The following is a 15,878-nucleotide window of genomic DNA, read 5'->3' on the forward strand; positions in this document are numbered from 1 at the left end:
ACCTAAACAATGAAACTTTATGGTGTAAAATAAGAGAGCAATAAGGCACGAGATACTGTGCTGTATTGTGAATACGGCACAGCACAGCTGAAGGGATTCAAACATGAATTAATTCTACATAATATAACATAGCCTAATTTATATTGATAATTAAATTATATTCCGTAATATAAAAGTATAGCAACATTGCAGTGTATATTAATGTTATGTAAATAATTTATTGCGTTTACAATAAAGTGCACTGAAACACGTGGTCTTTGAAAGACGACGGCTGATTCAACTGCAGCGATACCGTCACAAAAACTACAAGACCCATAAGCCCAATAAGTTTGTGTATGTGTGTGTGCGTGCGTAAGTGATTGAGTGCGTGTATATGCGCGTGTGCGCGCGCTTGTGTTGTCTGCCGACTCGCCTGACGTCATCGCTGGAACTGCCCTGTCACGCGCTGTTAGTAAAAGTTGGGATAGGAGCTCGAGCCTTGAAACGGAGAGCAGAAGCGAATTTACGGACGAACTCGATCAACGGTCGCGCTGACGCACAACGCTCACCCCCCCCCCCCCGCCTTCGCGCCACGGGCGAAAAGTTGAAGCCGCTGCGAGTTCGCTGAATCTCCTCAGAAGGTCGAGCAGTTTGGATTATTCTGAGGGAGAAGCAATAATATTTTCTGCACGGACTTAGAGAAGTACAGCACGGAGGAAAAGTTCAAAAGTTTTGCCTCTATTATTTGTCAATGTAGTGAGTTTATTAAAGAGTCGGCGTACATAGACGGGGTGAGCCCGAGCTGTCAAACCCGATGACTACTGCAAACTGCCCCGGGAATGAAGAGCTGGACTTCAGACTGATCTTCGGGGAGGACGGGCAGCAGCCGCCGTTAGGCCCCGCAGGTCAGTGCCTTTACTTCGGGAAAACATATTATCTCACACTCCTTCAGTTTAGATTAGCTCATGAATCATGCATCGAAAAAGTGAGGAGGTCGATAGCAAACTGAAAACCCGCTATCAAAAGCAGCAGAGCCGCGCCGTTAAAAACGACAGCACTCACCGGCTTTTCGCTTTTCACACCAGCAGCTGCAGTTTTGTTTATTTTTTTGTGTGGTTGTAAATTCAGCCAATGAAAACGAGAAGCGGCAAGTTTAGGCGGCTGAATGAAAATATAACAAACAAGCACATGTACAGTCTTTCGTGAAGATTTTAAGCCGGTCACAGCGGCTCAACATTAGTTAGCCGCCTACCCAGACAGCCTTTTTGGACAACATCGGCACGTTGAAGTGATTTGAGACACACCACGAATATGACAGCTGCTGCACAGTGAAATGCTATAAAAGTTTGTTATCACTTGCCTCTACCTTCAGTTAGAGCACATGGAAAAAGTTTCAACCCATAAGTTTCCACTAATACTGAACTTACAATGTTTCATTTCTCCATTTTACTCTTATTTACACAAATACAACAACAGTAACTTGGTTAGTTCTGTCACCGACTTTGCAGGTCATACAAATTGATTAAAATGTGTGATTGTTTAAATAAATTAGTCCTTATCACAGTTCAGTTTAGGGAGGTGTATCTGTTTTTCCTTTACCACAATAGAAACATGCCTTATGTCCATCTGATGACAATTATTGTGTTCATCTCTAAATTCATAACTGCTAAATATGATATCCTCTTTCCAGAAGTATTCTTGCTATTTCCATTAACATAACCTACACAGGTATTCAACTATCTAATTAAGCAATATTACATGCTAGTCACATGAGATTAGAATTAAGTGTTGCTGTACTTAGGATGATAGTTAATGTGCTTGTTCATTCAAAAAAAAGTTTTAATTGTTGTTTAATATCTCAGCAAAACTTTCTACTTAATGTGGAAATGTAATTGATAGGGTTTTGATCATTTGATGATCACTTTTTTCCCCCTATCCTCATTATTTTGTTACATTTTTTACAGTCATCTTCAGTTTGCGACCACCAAGCATGGCATATATGTGTGTGTTTGTGTTATTGCCTAATGAAAAAACGTGTGTGAGAAGTACTAGCAACCCTATCAGCCTCTGTCAGTGTGCTCGAGTGTGTCGTGAAGGAAAGAGATTTGGGTATAGTGAAAGCAGAATGCCTGTGTGGGTGGACCCCTGTGTGTTTTTGTTTAAGTTTTGCATGTTTTTTTTTTTAAAGTATTGCATGATGATCAGTAAATTGCATATGGAGATTTCATACATTGCCTAGGCAAAAGAGGACTAAGCATTTTGTTGTATTTTAAAAGAGCAATCACCATGTTTTGTTATTATATAAAATACTGCAATATTGTTTTTTGAATAGTAACTTTGCTGCTTCGTAAACTTGAGAAATGAGTGGAAACATCACTCGTGTGCCTCTTATTCATAGATTTTACCTGACACATACCCGCCTGATGGTCTGTATGGAAAAGAAAAGAGAAAAACTTTAATTTAAAACAGAAGTTTGTGCAAGTGGTTTTAAGTGTGTCACTCTGTATAATTCGGTCTGTAATATGTTTTGTACTCTCGCATTCACAGGTTTAATGAGAGATTTGTGAATTAGAATGGATAGCATGCTGTGTGTATTTGGTGTTCAGCTACCATATAATCCAACTTTATTCTTAAAAACTGTAGAGAATAATTTCAAATGGATTTTGCAGAGGATTGAATTATTTAAGAACTTAAATTTATATCTTGCCCCTTTCTTTTGCATAGCCTATTGGTAGCCATTGACTAGGATACATGTAATGGACATGTTAGGAAAGTGTCATATCTGAATAAAAATGTTTTTTTTTTTTAATGTTAATAAAAATACTTTCGATTTAAGTTGTTGAACAGGTTTTATCCCAAGGTATGCAGGTTTCCTCTCATGCAAGAAGTCTTCAGGATTTTAAGGCCACTAAAGGGCAGGGCTGTTGTTACTGTACACACTCATCTGTGTTTTCTGTGCTTCTGGTTGTTTTTAGACAAATATAACTGGGTTGTATAGTCTTGTGTTTGTTAATAAAGTTGAGACAGTTGAATTTAGGTCAGGACTCTCTTTGTAAAATGTCACAATATAATCACATCCTATGAAATTTTAACCACTCAGTCTATTTGTATTTTTTTTTAAATGTTTTGCTATATTTTTATTTTTATAGGTAACTAATTTTACCACACAAAAACATATCTCTAAAACTAAAACAGAAATAAAAAAGTAAATAAAACAGAATTGAGAACTTTCCAAGCAGCACATATGGCCACTGGATGATTGATAATTGTAGGCATTCAAACCTTTATAGATTCATGGGCAAGCTGTAATTTATGCCAATTTATTTTAAATATATAAATATTAAAAGTTTATGAGTTTATCAAGCATGTGCAAAATTCAAGCATAATACTGTAATCCGCCTAAAAAGTAGTATTAGTTAGATGGAGGAGAAAAAAAAACCCTATGAAATTGTCAAATTAATTAAAAAACTAAGATGATAATACAAATCTGCATATGGATGATGTAACAGGAGTGCTGACGTTCAGGAGGTGCGTGTAGCGTTAGAGACCGTTTTAGTGCACATGAATGCTCTTTCTCACTCAGAATCAGTTGCATCATAGCGCTAGTCTATAACAAATCTGAGCTGTTGCTGCTTGTTGTGATAATTGCACTAACCGCAATGCTTTAACACACGTCATATTCTGGTACTACAAAACAAATTACGAAATATTTAATGACCTGCATTTGGTCCCCAAAATAGCTTAATCTGTATCTGTCACCCTGTTACCAGTTCTGTCACTTTTTATAATTTTTTTCACATGTAATTAGGGCTGGGCGATATGGCCCAAAAAAAATATCAAGATATCATTTTCCATATCAGTCGATATCGATAAATATCACGATAAATGTCAAATCTTTATTTCTTTATAGTTTAAAGGCATATTTTTGCTCCTGAGTGAAATATGTAGAAAACAGACAGTTAACTGTGATTTTAAACTATCCTTTATTGTCAAAACATGACAAACATTTCCCAAACAGGATAACAATTTATTAAAACTGAGGTAGATTTATTTATTAAAATCTTAATTGTGGTCAGCCTTTTTTTACTCTACACTGTATATCAATAATATCATTACTTATTGTGTAAGTAAAACACTAAAAACGCAAACGGGCAAAAAAAAAAAGGTCCACTGTGCGTCGGGCGCGCGCGCATCTCGACGACACACACACACACCTCACCGACAGTGGGCTGGTCGCGAGAGGAGGGAGAGAGCCAGTAAGGGCTGTCTAGTCTATTTTATTTATTTTAAACATCGGATGAAATTATTTCTCTTTTGATACAGGCGATGCTGAGTCATTAATACATCACCAAAGACAAACAATTATGATAGCGATCATGTACAAGTCCGATGTTTTAGTGATTATAGTTTGGTAACGTTAGCTTGTTGTAAGTCACCCACCGCAACTAACAAGGTAATAAGCCTGTGTGTGAATGTAGTTAATGTAGATTTAACACTGTGTTGGGCTCAATGTTATATGGAAGAACTTAGAAGAAGCACGATCATTTAATAATTAAATTCCGTGTGGTGAACGTGAACCTATGATAAGCATGCATTCCACGTAACGTTACGTTGCTGTTTTATGTCGGATGGGATCGCCAAAATATCTCCAAACCACTGAAGTTGAGCGAACTAACTTGTCAATGATATCTGTGTCCACCGAGCTGGTCGTGGGCTCTGAGTTTTCTTCACTATCTCTCATTTTTATTGCTCCACTTCACTCCGATCCTCCAAGCCTGTCAGTCACTGACTGTAAACAGCAGCGCTGAAGCCCGGTCTGCAATGCGCATGCGCAGCATTACACATAGCGCGTAAGCATTATATCGAGATTTTATCGAACTGTTGTTATCGTTTTATCGAGGAAAATTATATCATGATAATTATCGTTATCGTTTTATCGCCCAGCCCTACATTTAATCGATTTTGTCTATTTAATTGTTATGTAATTTTAGGCAAATACAGTTCCTAAATTTTATTCACAGGGTTAATCACACTCCATAATGCTCTAGTTCTGTTATGTTAGTTCTCACTGTTGTTTAGTCCAAAGTGAAATCTCACAGGAGGACTGTGCTGGTTTGGTTAATCTGTGAATATTTGCATAGTGGCCATTGTCACCTTGAATGACCCACCCCAGATGAATTTGAGCACACAAGGCAACTTTTAATTTTAACTTTTCTGGGCAGATTTTCCTGTAAAGAAACATAACTGGTGTGACATGGCAATTAATTTATTATTGTCTGCAGAATAGTATAAAGTAAACCATATAATTTAAATGTATAATCAACTTTATTTAATTGTTATTAATTATTATTTAAACGTCATTTATATTTATTTTAATACAATTTTGGCCCAATTATTTTATTTAAATTTTTCAACAATAAGTTTCACTGGAACAAAAAATTACTAAATTACCACCTTTTTCTTTCAAAGCAAATTCATATCATGTTACTGCAAATCACAATCTCTTGATCAGGTTCCGGACTCTATGGATTTTTGCAGATAATTGGTGCCAATTAATCAGCAAAATCAAGCAAAATCAATGCTGATTGTCATTTTTGGGTTGTGTCAGTATATGGAATTTGTGCGAATTTGTGTGAGTGTGTGTATATATATTTATATAATATAGATTTTATTTATAATGCACTTTTCATTCCAAAGAATCTCAAAGTGCAACAATGGTAAAGGGGAAAAATAACAAAAAAAGAATAGTACAAGCAATCAGCCAACTAGTAACAGTTAAAAGCTTTTCTGAACAGAAAACAGAGCTGATGGTGGAAGTCTCTGAATGCTCTGCGGTCCACTCCATGTTTAACATTTCTCCCAGCGCTAGAGGCTTTATTACTACATATTCCCAATTCGGCAGTGTCCTGATGACGTCGCTGAGCCATGACGCGCCACTGAAGACCAGATGGAGGGATCACTGCAGCACCACGCAGGAGGCAAACAAAGTTTTACGGGCACTTCTGTGGACTCTGGGGTTGGCGCAGAAGTCCAAGCCGTTCCACAGGCGTGATACAAGACGGAACAGCGACCCAGCCGAGACTTAGCAGCCGAGAAGCGGAACATCCCAACATAATGCCGGATACTGATGATGCTACCCTGGTGCAAATGCCTCCAATCAACCGGCAACCACCATGCAGTTCAAGCCCTAGGGAAACCACCGGTGAGCAGCCGAAACCCAGGAGAGAGAGCAGCCGCAGTGAGCAACATTAAATGTCCTTCAAACCAGAAGCAACCGCAACAATTCAAACTAAAACAGCAGAGAAGCGGTGAAAAACGGCAAATGTAGAACAATGTCCTCTCAGTGGCTGCCAGCAATCAGCAACAGTCCCAATTGTAGCTCTGACTGTTTGACTAGTCAGAGTCACAATAAAATAAAATAAAATCTAAATCTAACAGTACAGTTAACATGATTTTTGGGTGGAGAAGTGGCGAACAGACAACGCCAGCATCCTCTCCCCCTCGTTTGCTATATACATATGTTTTAGAAACTATATACGTTTTATATGAGCACATTTGAAACATAACGGAGAATGCAGTGTGGATAATCCAATTTATCCTAAACATTACATGCTTTATATTATTAAAATAACTGGTAAGATATAGTTAACACGTATTAAAACAGCTTGCCCTGTCAGATTTTCTGACAGATCTTGTGCTGGCTGACAGATAAATTCTTACGCTGTTTAATGCGTCAGAGATGTGGTATTTTCCTCAGTACATATTTCACAGTATATTCTCCATCTGTAAATGTTAGAAAGTCATGCAAATATGTCCATTTTCCTGTCAGGAGAAGACAAGCCTTCTGAAAGTGAATCTCTGCTAAAGTTCAGACTTCCGTAAATGAGCACCGTCACACGTATGAGCACCAAACAAATGTTGCATAATAATTCGGACTAAAATATACATATTGCTAAAATATTACCTTAAAACACAAACTAATGCAAATTCAAAATACAGGTAAAACACCTGTAAAAAAAACTATATGGAAAATTCCTTCATATTTATACAGTACATTGTGCCCTATTTTTACAGACTTTTTTTTTTACCATGTATGTTTTCATGGTTTTGTACTGTTTTCTTTTTTTTTTTTTTTTTAAGTTCAGCACTATTTTATGTTTGTTTTCATTCAGTATCCATTTTTAAAACGATTGGTTGTTTAATGAGTTATCTGCCAGTGTGGCATTCAAATTCAAAAGCAGAATTCTCTGTTATAAACTATTTCAGATCAAACAGCGCTGATGTGGAAACCAGGAGAAACTTTGTGCCAGTTTTAGAAGGCTTTCCAGTCCACAAATCACCGGCATTCACTGTGGATTTAATTTAGTAATGCTAACTAACCATGGTATTTTGGCAGAGATAGTCAAATGTTTTAATTCATTTCAGGGTTCGTACAACCTTTTGAAAGGGAACTTCAGCCACTATTTAAGTTCTTTTAAGTGATTCACTTTTTGTAGCACTTCAAAGTTCTGAATATTATCCAGTTTAAATATGTGTGTGTGTGTGTGTGTGTGTGTGTGCGCGTAATATATATATATATATATATATATATATATATATATATATATATATATATATATATATATATATATATATATATATATATATATATATATATATATATATTTAATTAAAAATGTAGATTGTTTTGTTTTCAAAAAAATAAATAACAATAAAATAAATATATATATATATACACACACACATATATACACATATATATATACACATATTATTGTGAGAGTGTGTTTGTATGTGTGTGTATATATATATATTATATTATTTTTATATTACTATTTTTTTCAATTAAAAAAAAGTTAAGTTTATTATTAAAAAAAGTTTGGTGACTCTATAGTTTGGAGATTATAAAATATCAGAACACAAACCATCAAATTTATGAAAACTGTCTGACTTGCTTGCTATTATTGTGTTATGCTATCTCAAAACCTTAGTCTCGAAAATCTAAATAAGACAATAGACATAAATCTAATATTTTATGCCCTCATAATAAAGGTGTTGTCCCTTGTTTCTAAGATAGTGGTTTGGTGTGCAGTAAAAGTGGCCTCTCCCACTGTAGAGGTGGCAGTAGTAGGGCAGAAGGTGCTCTCTCAGGGCTTGGTAAAGTCAGATAGTGTGGAGCTGTCTGGCGCAGTGCCCAGACACCGCATGTGGTCTTCAGATGCCAGTGGAATTCAAGAGGAGGGGCACAAGACCCTCCTGCTAGACAGAAACAGAAAAGAGGGTGGAGTCTTTCTCTGTCTCTTCATCTTTTTCATCAGTAGTTGGCCTAAACTGCCACCTGTAAGTGTGTTTTCTTTCATGACCTTGCACCTTTGCGTCGATCTTCTTACGGTCTTCAGGCTCTGAAAATCCAGGTTGACAGAGTGCATGCTATCAGTCTAGAGGTATTTTAGTAGTGGGTAGCTAAATATCTGTGAAGTAAAAGCGGGGTGTGCAGTGTTTAACGTCTGCTAGCATGCATCTGCTCATCTGGCTGCCTGGCTGGCTGTCTCAGTCGTGGGAAAGACTGAAATTACATCGCTCTCAGGGTGGGTTATTTTAAGCCACAGCAAAAGTGGTAGAGGGCAGACTGCAGGTTCGCTAGTCCCGTCAGAGGAGAACTCCCCCCTCGGCCAGCAAGTGCCACCGGACAAATCGCCACACCTTGCAGCCCTGCACCGCCTCGTGCTGTGTTTGCCGAGCAGCAGAGAAGTGTTAAAATGCTGTGTGCTACATCCCCAGGTGAGGTCGCAGACTCAGGTGTATCATTGTATCAGGTGTATCACGCTTGTTGGTCAGGGGACGAGTAATGGGGTGTAGCTCAGCATGGCAGTTTTATTTAGACCACAACAGTGTAACTGCAATCTCCTAGTATAGGACGTTACCATAAAATCTCTTGTGACATTAAAACAATTTAAAACATTGAGTGGGATTTTTTTTATGGGAAAAAAAATAAGCATCAGTGTTTTTGATTTCTCTTTGGTTTATTTTTTTTTCCTTTCTAAAACCATTACCCCTAAATTTAAGTGTTACTCTTTAGTGTATAACCTGTCCTAGATCATTGTGCTACAGACATGAATGATGCCTAAAATTGTGCATCTTGAATTGGAGATGTGCGATTACTTTTCTAGAACATTGGGCTGAAGAATTTTGCCTGGCAAATGTAAATTTTTTTTTGGGGGGGGGGGTCTATAGTCCTATAGACTTGCATTGAAGGAGAGAATGGGTAAGGGGTAGGCTCTTTCTGATTTAGCCAGTAAGAAACCCCTTAGTAACCACCCTAGCAACCACATAGCAACACCCTAATATGACAGCAAATATTCAGCAGAAATAGTTTGTGAAAACAGCATAAACATCATCTGCTCAAAGATGTAAGAGTTTGTGTTAATGAATGTGTTTTTTGTTTGTTTTGTGTTTTAAGACATTCATATTCAATTCTGCCCAAAGTTTGAAGTGGGCTTAACGTGCTGAGTCATTTTTGACTGCAGCACCGTGTTAGCATGCAAAATAAAGGTGTGAATTATCTGCTTACAGGCGATCCATCGCTGAAGGACCATGAGGAGATATTATGGATATTGTAGCTTCAGAAAGTTGCTAAACTGCAGCATTAAAGTCTAAATGGAAGTTAATGATTTTCTTTCACCAAATTTCAGTCCTTAGCCTTATTATTCAATTGTTTACAGAAGTTGGTCTGTGCAACCTTGTTTGCCAGCAGGTGAACTTCAGCAGCTGTGCCAGCTCGCCTCTGCTGGGTTAAAGGCATCTTAAACACAAACAATGTTTTGCAGAATGTTGGTAACCAAAGAGTTTTGGTTACCATTGACTTCTATGTACAAAAACAAAATTTCTCAAAGTATCTTCATTAGCTCCACAGAAGAAAGAAAGTCATACAGGTTTGGAGCAAAATGAGGTGGTCTCTCAATGCCTTACCATTGACCGATAAGTTACTCATGTCTAACTTATTCTTTTATTTTCTGTAAAAATTTAAGTTAAAATGCTTCCTCTTTCTCTTTTTCTCTGGAAATGCAAAGACATGTATTGCTAATGCTGCAGCAGAGCACTGACAGTTGTTCGTGGTGGTTACATTCATGTGGCGCTGCTGTTCTTATTTTGGGCTTCATACTGATTTGCTGCCAGAATGTGGTGTTGTAATACATGACAGTGAATCAGCTTTACATGCATTCAGGGGACTTGATACTAATCGTAAGTGACATCAGCATTTCAAGCGCATGTCCCACAAGTTGTTTGCAGAGCTTTGTTTGGGGCACTTTAGCTGTTAGCTTAGCAGCAAGAGTACCATGCATACATGCAGCCTTATTGGGTTGCAGAGAAGGTGTGTTTTTTTGTTACAGAATCTGAACACTGTGTGAGAGGGGACCTGTAATGTGGTGTGTGTGAGGGGCTTGTTTCCTGGGGCGAGGCACGAGCAGATATGTGTGGCATTTGTCTAGTTTAAATTTAGTGTAACTGAAACCAATAACATTCATTGGATGGTAATGCACAGGGAACGTTTCTGAAGTCTGAAAGTTTGGGCCATAGTAAGAGGAAGAGAGGTGGGACCTTGATGGGAGCACAGGTGCTCGGCTGTTTTTACATTTCAAATGGAATGCGTTAGAGCCTGTAGACCCTTTAGAGTGTTTTTTTTTTTTTTTTTACAGATAAGATGACTCGTGTTTTACTTTACAATGAATAATATTTTACTGTTAAGTACATACTGTTCCGAAGTTTGTGGTTAGTAAGGTTATACTTTTATTCAACAAGGATGCATTCATTTGATCAAAACGTGACAGTAGAGGTTTTGACATTGTTACAAAAGATTTCTATTTCTAATAAATGTCCTTAAAAAAACACACACAAAAAAAAAACAATCTATTCATCAAAGGATCCTGAAAAAAAAAATCACAGTTTATAGAACTGATGGAAAGTGTTAGAATTTTTACAAATATAAAATGATGAACATTTTAATTCATATCTTTGTATTAATCATTTGTTTGCTTTAAGTAATATCTTTTAAGTAATTATTTTAGTACAATTTAGAACTAGAAGCAGTTTCAGTCTGAAGATAAAGCATTATCAGATTTTTAAATAAATAAACCTCTGGTTATAAGTCTGTTCTGTATAATGAAGTCTGGTTGGCTGCTGTTTAAAGCTACTGGATCACATACTAATTATTGAATTAACTGATAAAAGTGACATTCATTGGCCCATGGCAGTGTTTGGCAAAGGGGCAGTGTTGATTTCAGACTTTCTGTTCAGCATAGGGCATTACTGTGCTGTATGTGTCAAGTTGCGTGCATATATAAAAGCCTATTATTTCCTCATCAATTATCTGCCAAAGAGATGTATTTTGCTGGTATTATTTTCTTAAACAATCTCTGTGAAATCATTAAGGAATCCCAATAATTGTGTGACTGTATTGTATTTTCTTTTTTATATCACATCGGAATTTGGTAACAACTTTAAAAACTTGTGAAATGCAGTCTTGAGTACTCATATTCACATTTATATCTAATGATCTGTATGCGCACTGGATTAAATTTTGGATTTAAGATGTATGGGATTATGAGGCTAGATTATTTGATCTCCCAGACCAGTCTTTTCTTACCTCACACTTGTTTGCGTTGTACCTAAGGTCCCTCATTCTCCTCCGAGTCACCGCTTCACTTCCTTCCCCTTCTTTTTCTGTCCCCAAGGTGCTGTTGCACAATTTACCCTCGGGCCGTTATGTAATTAAAAGTGTGTCTGACAGCTGGATGGTTTTGTGTGTGTGTGTGTGTGTGTGTGTGTGTGTGTGTGTGTGTGTGTGTGTGTGTGTGTGTGTGTGTGTGTGTGTGTGTGTGTGTGTGTGTGTGTGTGTGTGTGTGTGTGTGTGTGTGTGTGTGTGTGTGTGTGTGTGTGTGTGTGTGTGTGTTGTATTGTATGTGGTTGTGGCGCATCACAGATGAGGCTTTGAAACTTTTGTCGGCTAAGATGAGTGTACTTTGTAGGGCTTGTCAATTAATCAAAATTAAACTGATATCGCAATTTGACTTAGTGCGATTTGTGAAATTGCAAATGCAAATGTCAAATGTTGTCCCAAAAATTCACATTTTTATCGTAATATTTTATAATAAATCCTTACACCTTTATGATTTAAAATCATATGCTGTCTACATGTTAGGTAACCCTGCAAATAAGGTTTCTGTAAAATAAATAGACTGTTATTAATATCTTTTCATTTTGTTATATTCATACCTGTCAACATTTGGGTATCAAAATCCGGGAGAGATCGGGGTGGGGGGTGGAGGGTTATGGGTGGGGTTGGGGAGTGGCATAAATCCTCACATAGACCCATATAATAATACTTTTAATTTGTACCTGCTCTTCTTACTTGTATAACAACTTAACAAGTAGGAAATATACTTGTTATCAGTTTGCACTTACATACGTCATGAATTATATATAGATTAATCCTTATTAAAGGTACTGAAGTTATTTAGTCAAGAGCAGAGCATATTTAGTGAGCAATTACTTTTGTTCTTTACATTGTCATTATAAGTGGTTACTGTCACTTTAAGAGATCTTTCGCTGTCACACATGATATGGATGTGAGATGCTGAAGTCGCAGTTACAAAACGCGTGACTGTCCCCCACCTGCTCCTCTTCAGAAAAATTAAATTCGCTGTCCCATTGATCACGTTATTTACACAAGGGTTTTGTTTTTTTGGCAGGAGTGCCTTCCTATCGTTATCTCCTTCATCCGTCTCTGTTTTGTTTTTGTTTTTTTCCCGCGTTGTCACTCGTCATCTGACCTCACACACTAACCTTGCGACAACTGTCACAGTACTGTAGGCTACTGCAGATGGCAGTTATCGTGAGGCTAGTTACAGAGCTCAAATTGGAAATGTTTTAGTTTTTTTCTTTTGTATTATTATTTTGTAATAACGCAGGTTAAATTACGGGATATTTACAGGAAAATACGAATACGGGAGGACGGCGGGAAAGAAGGGTAAAATACGGGACTTTCCTGGCCAAAACAGGATACTTGACAGGTATGGTTAAATTGATTATATATTATGTTAAAAAAAATTAGCGCAATTGGATATTTTCCTTAAATTCTGCAGCCCGAGTATTTTAATTTACCTAAATTTTCTCACAGGTTAACCGTTGTGTGGTATTACAGGTATCCTCGGTGTTTTTTTTTAAATCATTAATTCTAAACCTAAAGTAAAGTAAAATGCACATGGCCGCTTTGGCATTCATAACGGTGCTGGGAAGTGTAGTTTACATCCCTCTTTGCAGCGCTATTTCTCAGTTTCTCATACCTTTTTTTCTTTATTGAATTTTTGTCCTTTTTCAATTCTTTTTTTTTTTGACTGCAGTGAAACCAAGGTCCCTCAAACAGTGGGCAAAATAACATAATGATCAACTAGGTAAATATGCAGGTATATGGTCATATTGTTCAGCTATCTGTCAGCTTATCAAAGTCTTTTTAATTTTTTCTTGCTCTGATGACCACTTTGAACTGTCAAAATTGCTCAAAAATGACGTTCAAATATTTCCTCTAAAAAAACACGAATATTCCAACTATTCGAACATCTGGTTGCGCATTTTGTCAATGACAGGACAAATTAATACAAAGAGACATAACTACTTGTATAGGTAGTATATTTAAGTTTAATCATATTTGACAACATATTACTTACACAAAAACAAGTAAATCAACTAATGGCCAAGACCGCAGACCGCAGTATTTCTCTCTCAAGTCCTCACCCTCACGCTCTCTGCGCATAACGGTTTATATGAACAAACTTTAAGTGCTGCTGATCAAGAGTTTTAGGCAAGCAATTTAAGGTCGCGACTCTTGTCCCAAATATAGCATGCTTCATTCAGTGATTGAAACAAATATTATTAAAATTAATTGAAGTTTTACAGCATGTTGTTGAACGCTCCGAGTGAGCTGTACTGTGGTAAACATGGAACTTTTCCTTGTCATGAAACGGTAAATAATCAAACCAGTAGAAGCAGTGCATTTATCCTTTATTCATGCAATATCTATTCAGTCAGTATAGTAGCCTATACTTTAGTAATGTTTCTGTTTAATGTTAAATAAAATGAGGCATGGTATGCTTGCTAACTTTATCTTACATAGCTTGCATACAACTTTATCTCACGGCTCAACAATTTCACCTCCTACCGACCAAAATCCAAAGTACTTCCAGACATGGCTTTTTAGATTATGAAGTTAAAATCGCTTTCTTTGCTGCGGTTGAGTTGGGCTCTGCACTTTCTGCCATCTTCCATGCAAGACGCGTCAACTTTCAGCAGTGCCTGACAGTGCGGCTCCTGTGACCTGTCCCTGAACCCTTAGCCCATGAGCAAAGCGGGCGTTTTTTCCCACTTAAAAATGTTAAATATAAATTTTCACCTTCGAAATTCGTTGTTTAAAAACTATTTTAATATATTTTTGAATTTAGAACATTTGTTGACAGCCCTACTTTGAACTAAGGTGATATCAGCATCCATTCAGATACAGTACAAACAGGTGAAAAGCACTGTTTATGATTCATAAGAAAGGCATTAGGGAGGCCTTTATTCACGTTTCTTGGAATTGTAAGCTGCTTTGTAATGTGAACTGGAATTGGCCAGACGACGTAAGATTTGAAACCGACTCTATTGCTTTGACTATTTCGGCAGTGATTGACAAGGTTGGGCCTAAATGAACCTGAGGCGTTCCCTTGCCGGCTGAGCTTTGTTTATCCTGTAATGTTATCACAGCATGAGATGGTTTAATTAGGGAGCTTTATTTAGAAAGCAAACATACGTTCATGTTGGCTTAGGCTGCCATCACCTAGCACAGCGGACATCCGCAGCTTGTTGGTGATGTAACTGGCTGCCGAACTAGGGCCACAGCAGTGACTCGCCTGCACGGGAAAGAGGATGCAAAAAACTAGTGAATGTTGCTATTTAAGAAATGGATGTAATCCTACTTGAAAGAAAAGATTTGACTTAAAATTTGACTTTTTAAAATAATTCCTTTTTAAAGACCCAACATTATTAAAGTTAGAAAGGCTTTAAATTTTACATTACATTACATGAGTAATCAATTTTTTTTATGTGCATTATGTATTATGACAAATTCCGTCAGAGGGAGTCAACAGCCTGGTGATTTGTTGTTTTTACATACAGCATGATCAAATCCTTGTTTAATATTAGCCAAACAACATTCAAAAAATGTCCACTTAAAGCAGCACCAGGTAACTTTTCAACCTTCATAATTTATATATTTTCAAGACTCTTGTGATGATACATCGACTTACAATAGGTTGAATGACACGTCTGCCATAGCCTGATGGGGTCTGTATCGTTTTTAATCATACTTTTAAACTTCGGGTTTCGGGTAGTAACCCGAGAACAAAAAGAACTACAAAATTCGACTGCTTTACGGCATATACGTCACTTCCACCAACACCCACACTTCCTTAAATTCGGAAGTGCAAGCCCAACTTTGTTCGTCGGATAATATAGTCATGTCCGAAGCAGCACAGACAAATAAGAAAGCAAAGGTTTTGTTGGAGGAAAGCAATAAGAGGAAACGAAAAAGTGATGGGATTAAAGGCAGGACGAGGATCAACATTGGACCAGCGTTTGCTCGTTGGCGTGAGCTGAAGGAGGCGTGCCCGACCGATGCTGTCATGCTTGTTATGGTGAGTACCTACCACTCAAACATTGAATTGAAGTATCATATAAATTCTGTAAATCGGTAACCAATAGACTACTACTATAATGACGCTGGCTTGTAAACGTGAGCATCGCGATTATTTGGCGTTTGAAAAAAATAAAACCCATGACATTATATTCATATGACATGTTGAAACCTG

At 37.2% G+C, this 15,878-nt stretch overlaps 1 protein-coding gene across 1 annotated transcript in view; it reads left to right on the top strand.

The window, feature by feature from the left end:
* Positions 1–345: 345 nt before the first annotated feature.
* Positions 346–15,878, top strand: part of nfatc3a (nuclear factor of activated T cells 3a) — a 108,987-nt gene continuing 93,454 nt past the window's right edge. The window contains exon 1 of the mRNA XM_067440395.1: positions 346–884. Within this exon, the coding sequence (XP_067296496.1) occupies positions 794–884 (91 nt within the window). The 5' untranslated portion in view covers positions 346–793. The remainder of the gene's footprint in view (positions 885–15,878) is intronic.

The sequence above is a fragment of the Pseudorasbora parva genome, chromosome 1 (assembly GCF_024679245.1).
Source record: "Pseudorasbora parva isolate DD20220531a chromosome 1, ASM2467924v1, whole genome shotgun sequence".
NCBI classification, from domain to species: Eukaryota; Metazoa; Chordata; class Actinopteri; order Cypriniformes; family Gobionidae; genus Pseudorasbora; species Pseudorasbora parva.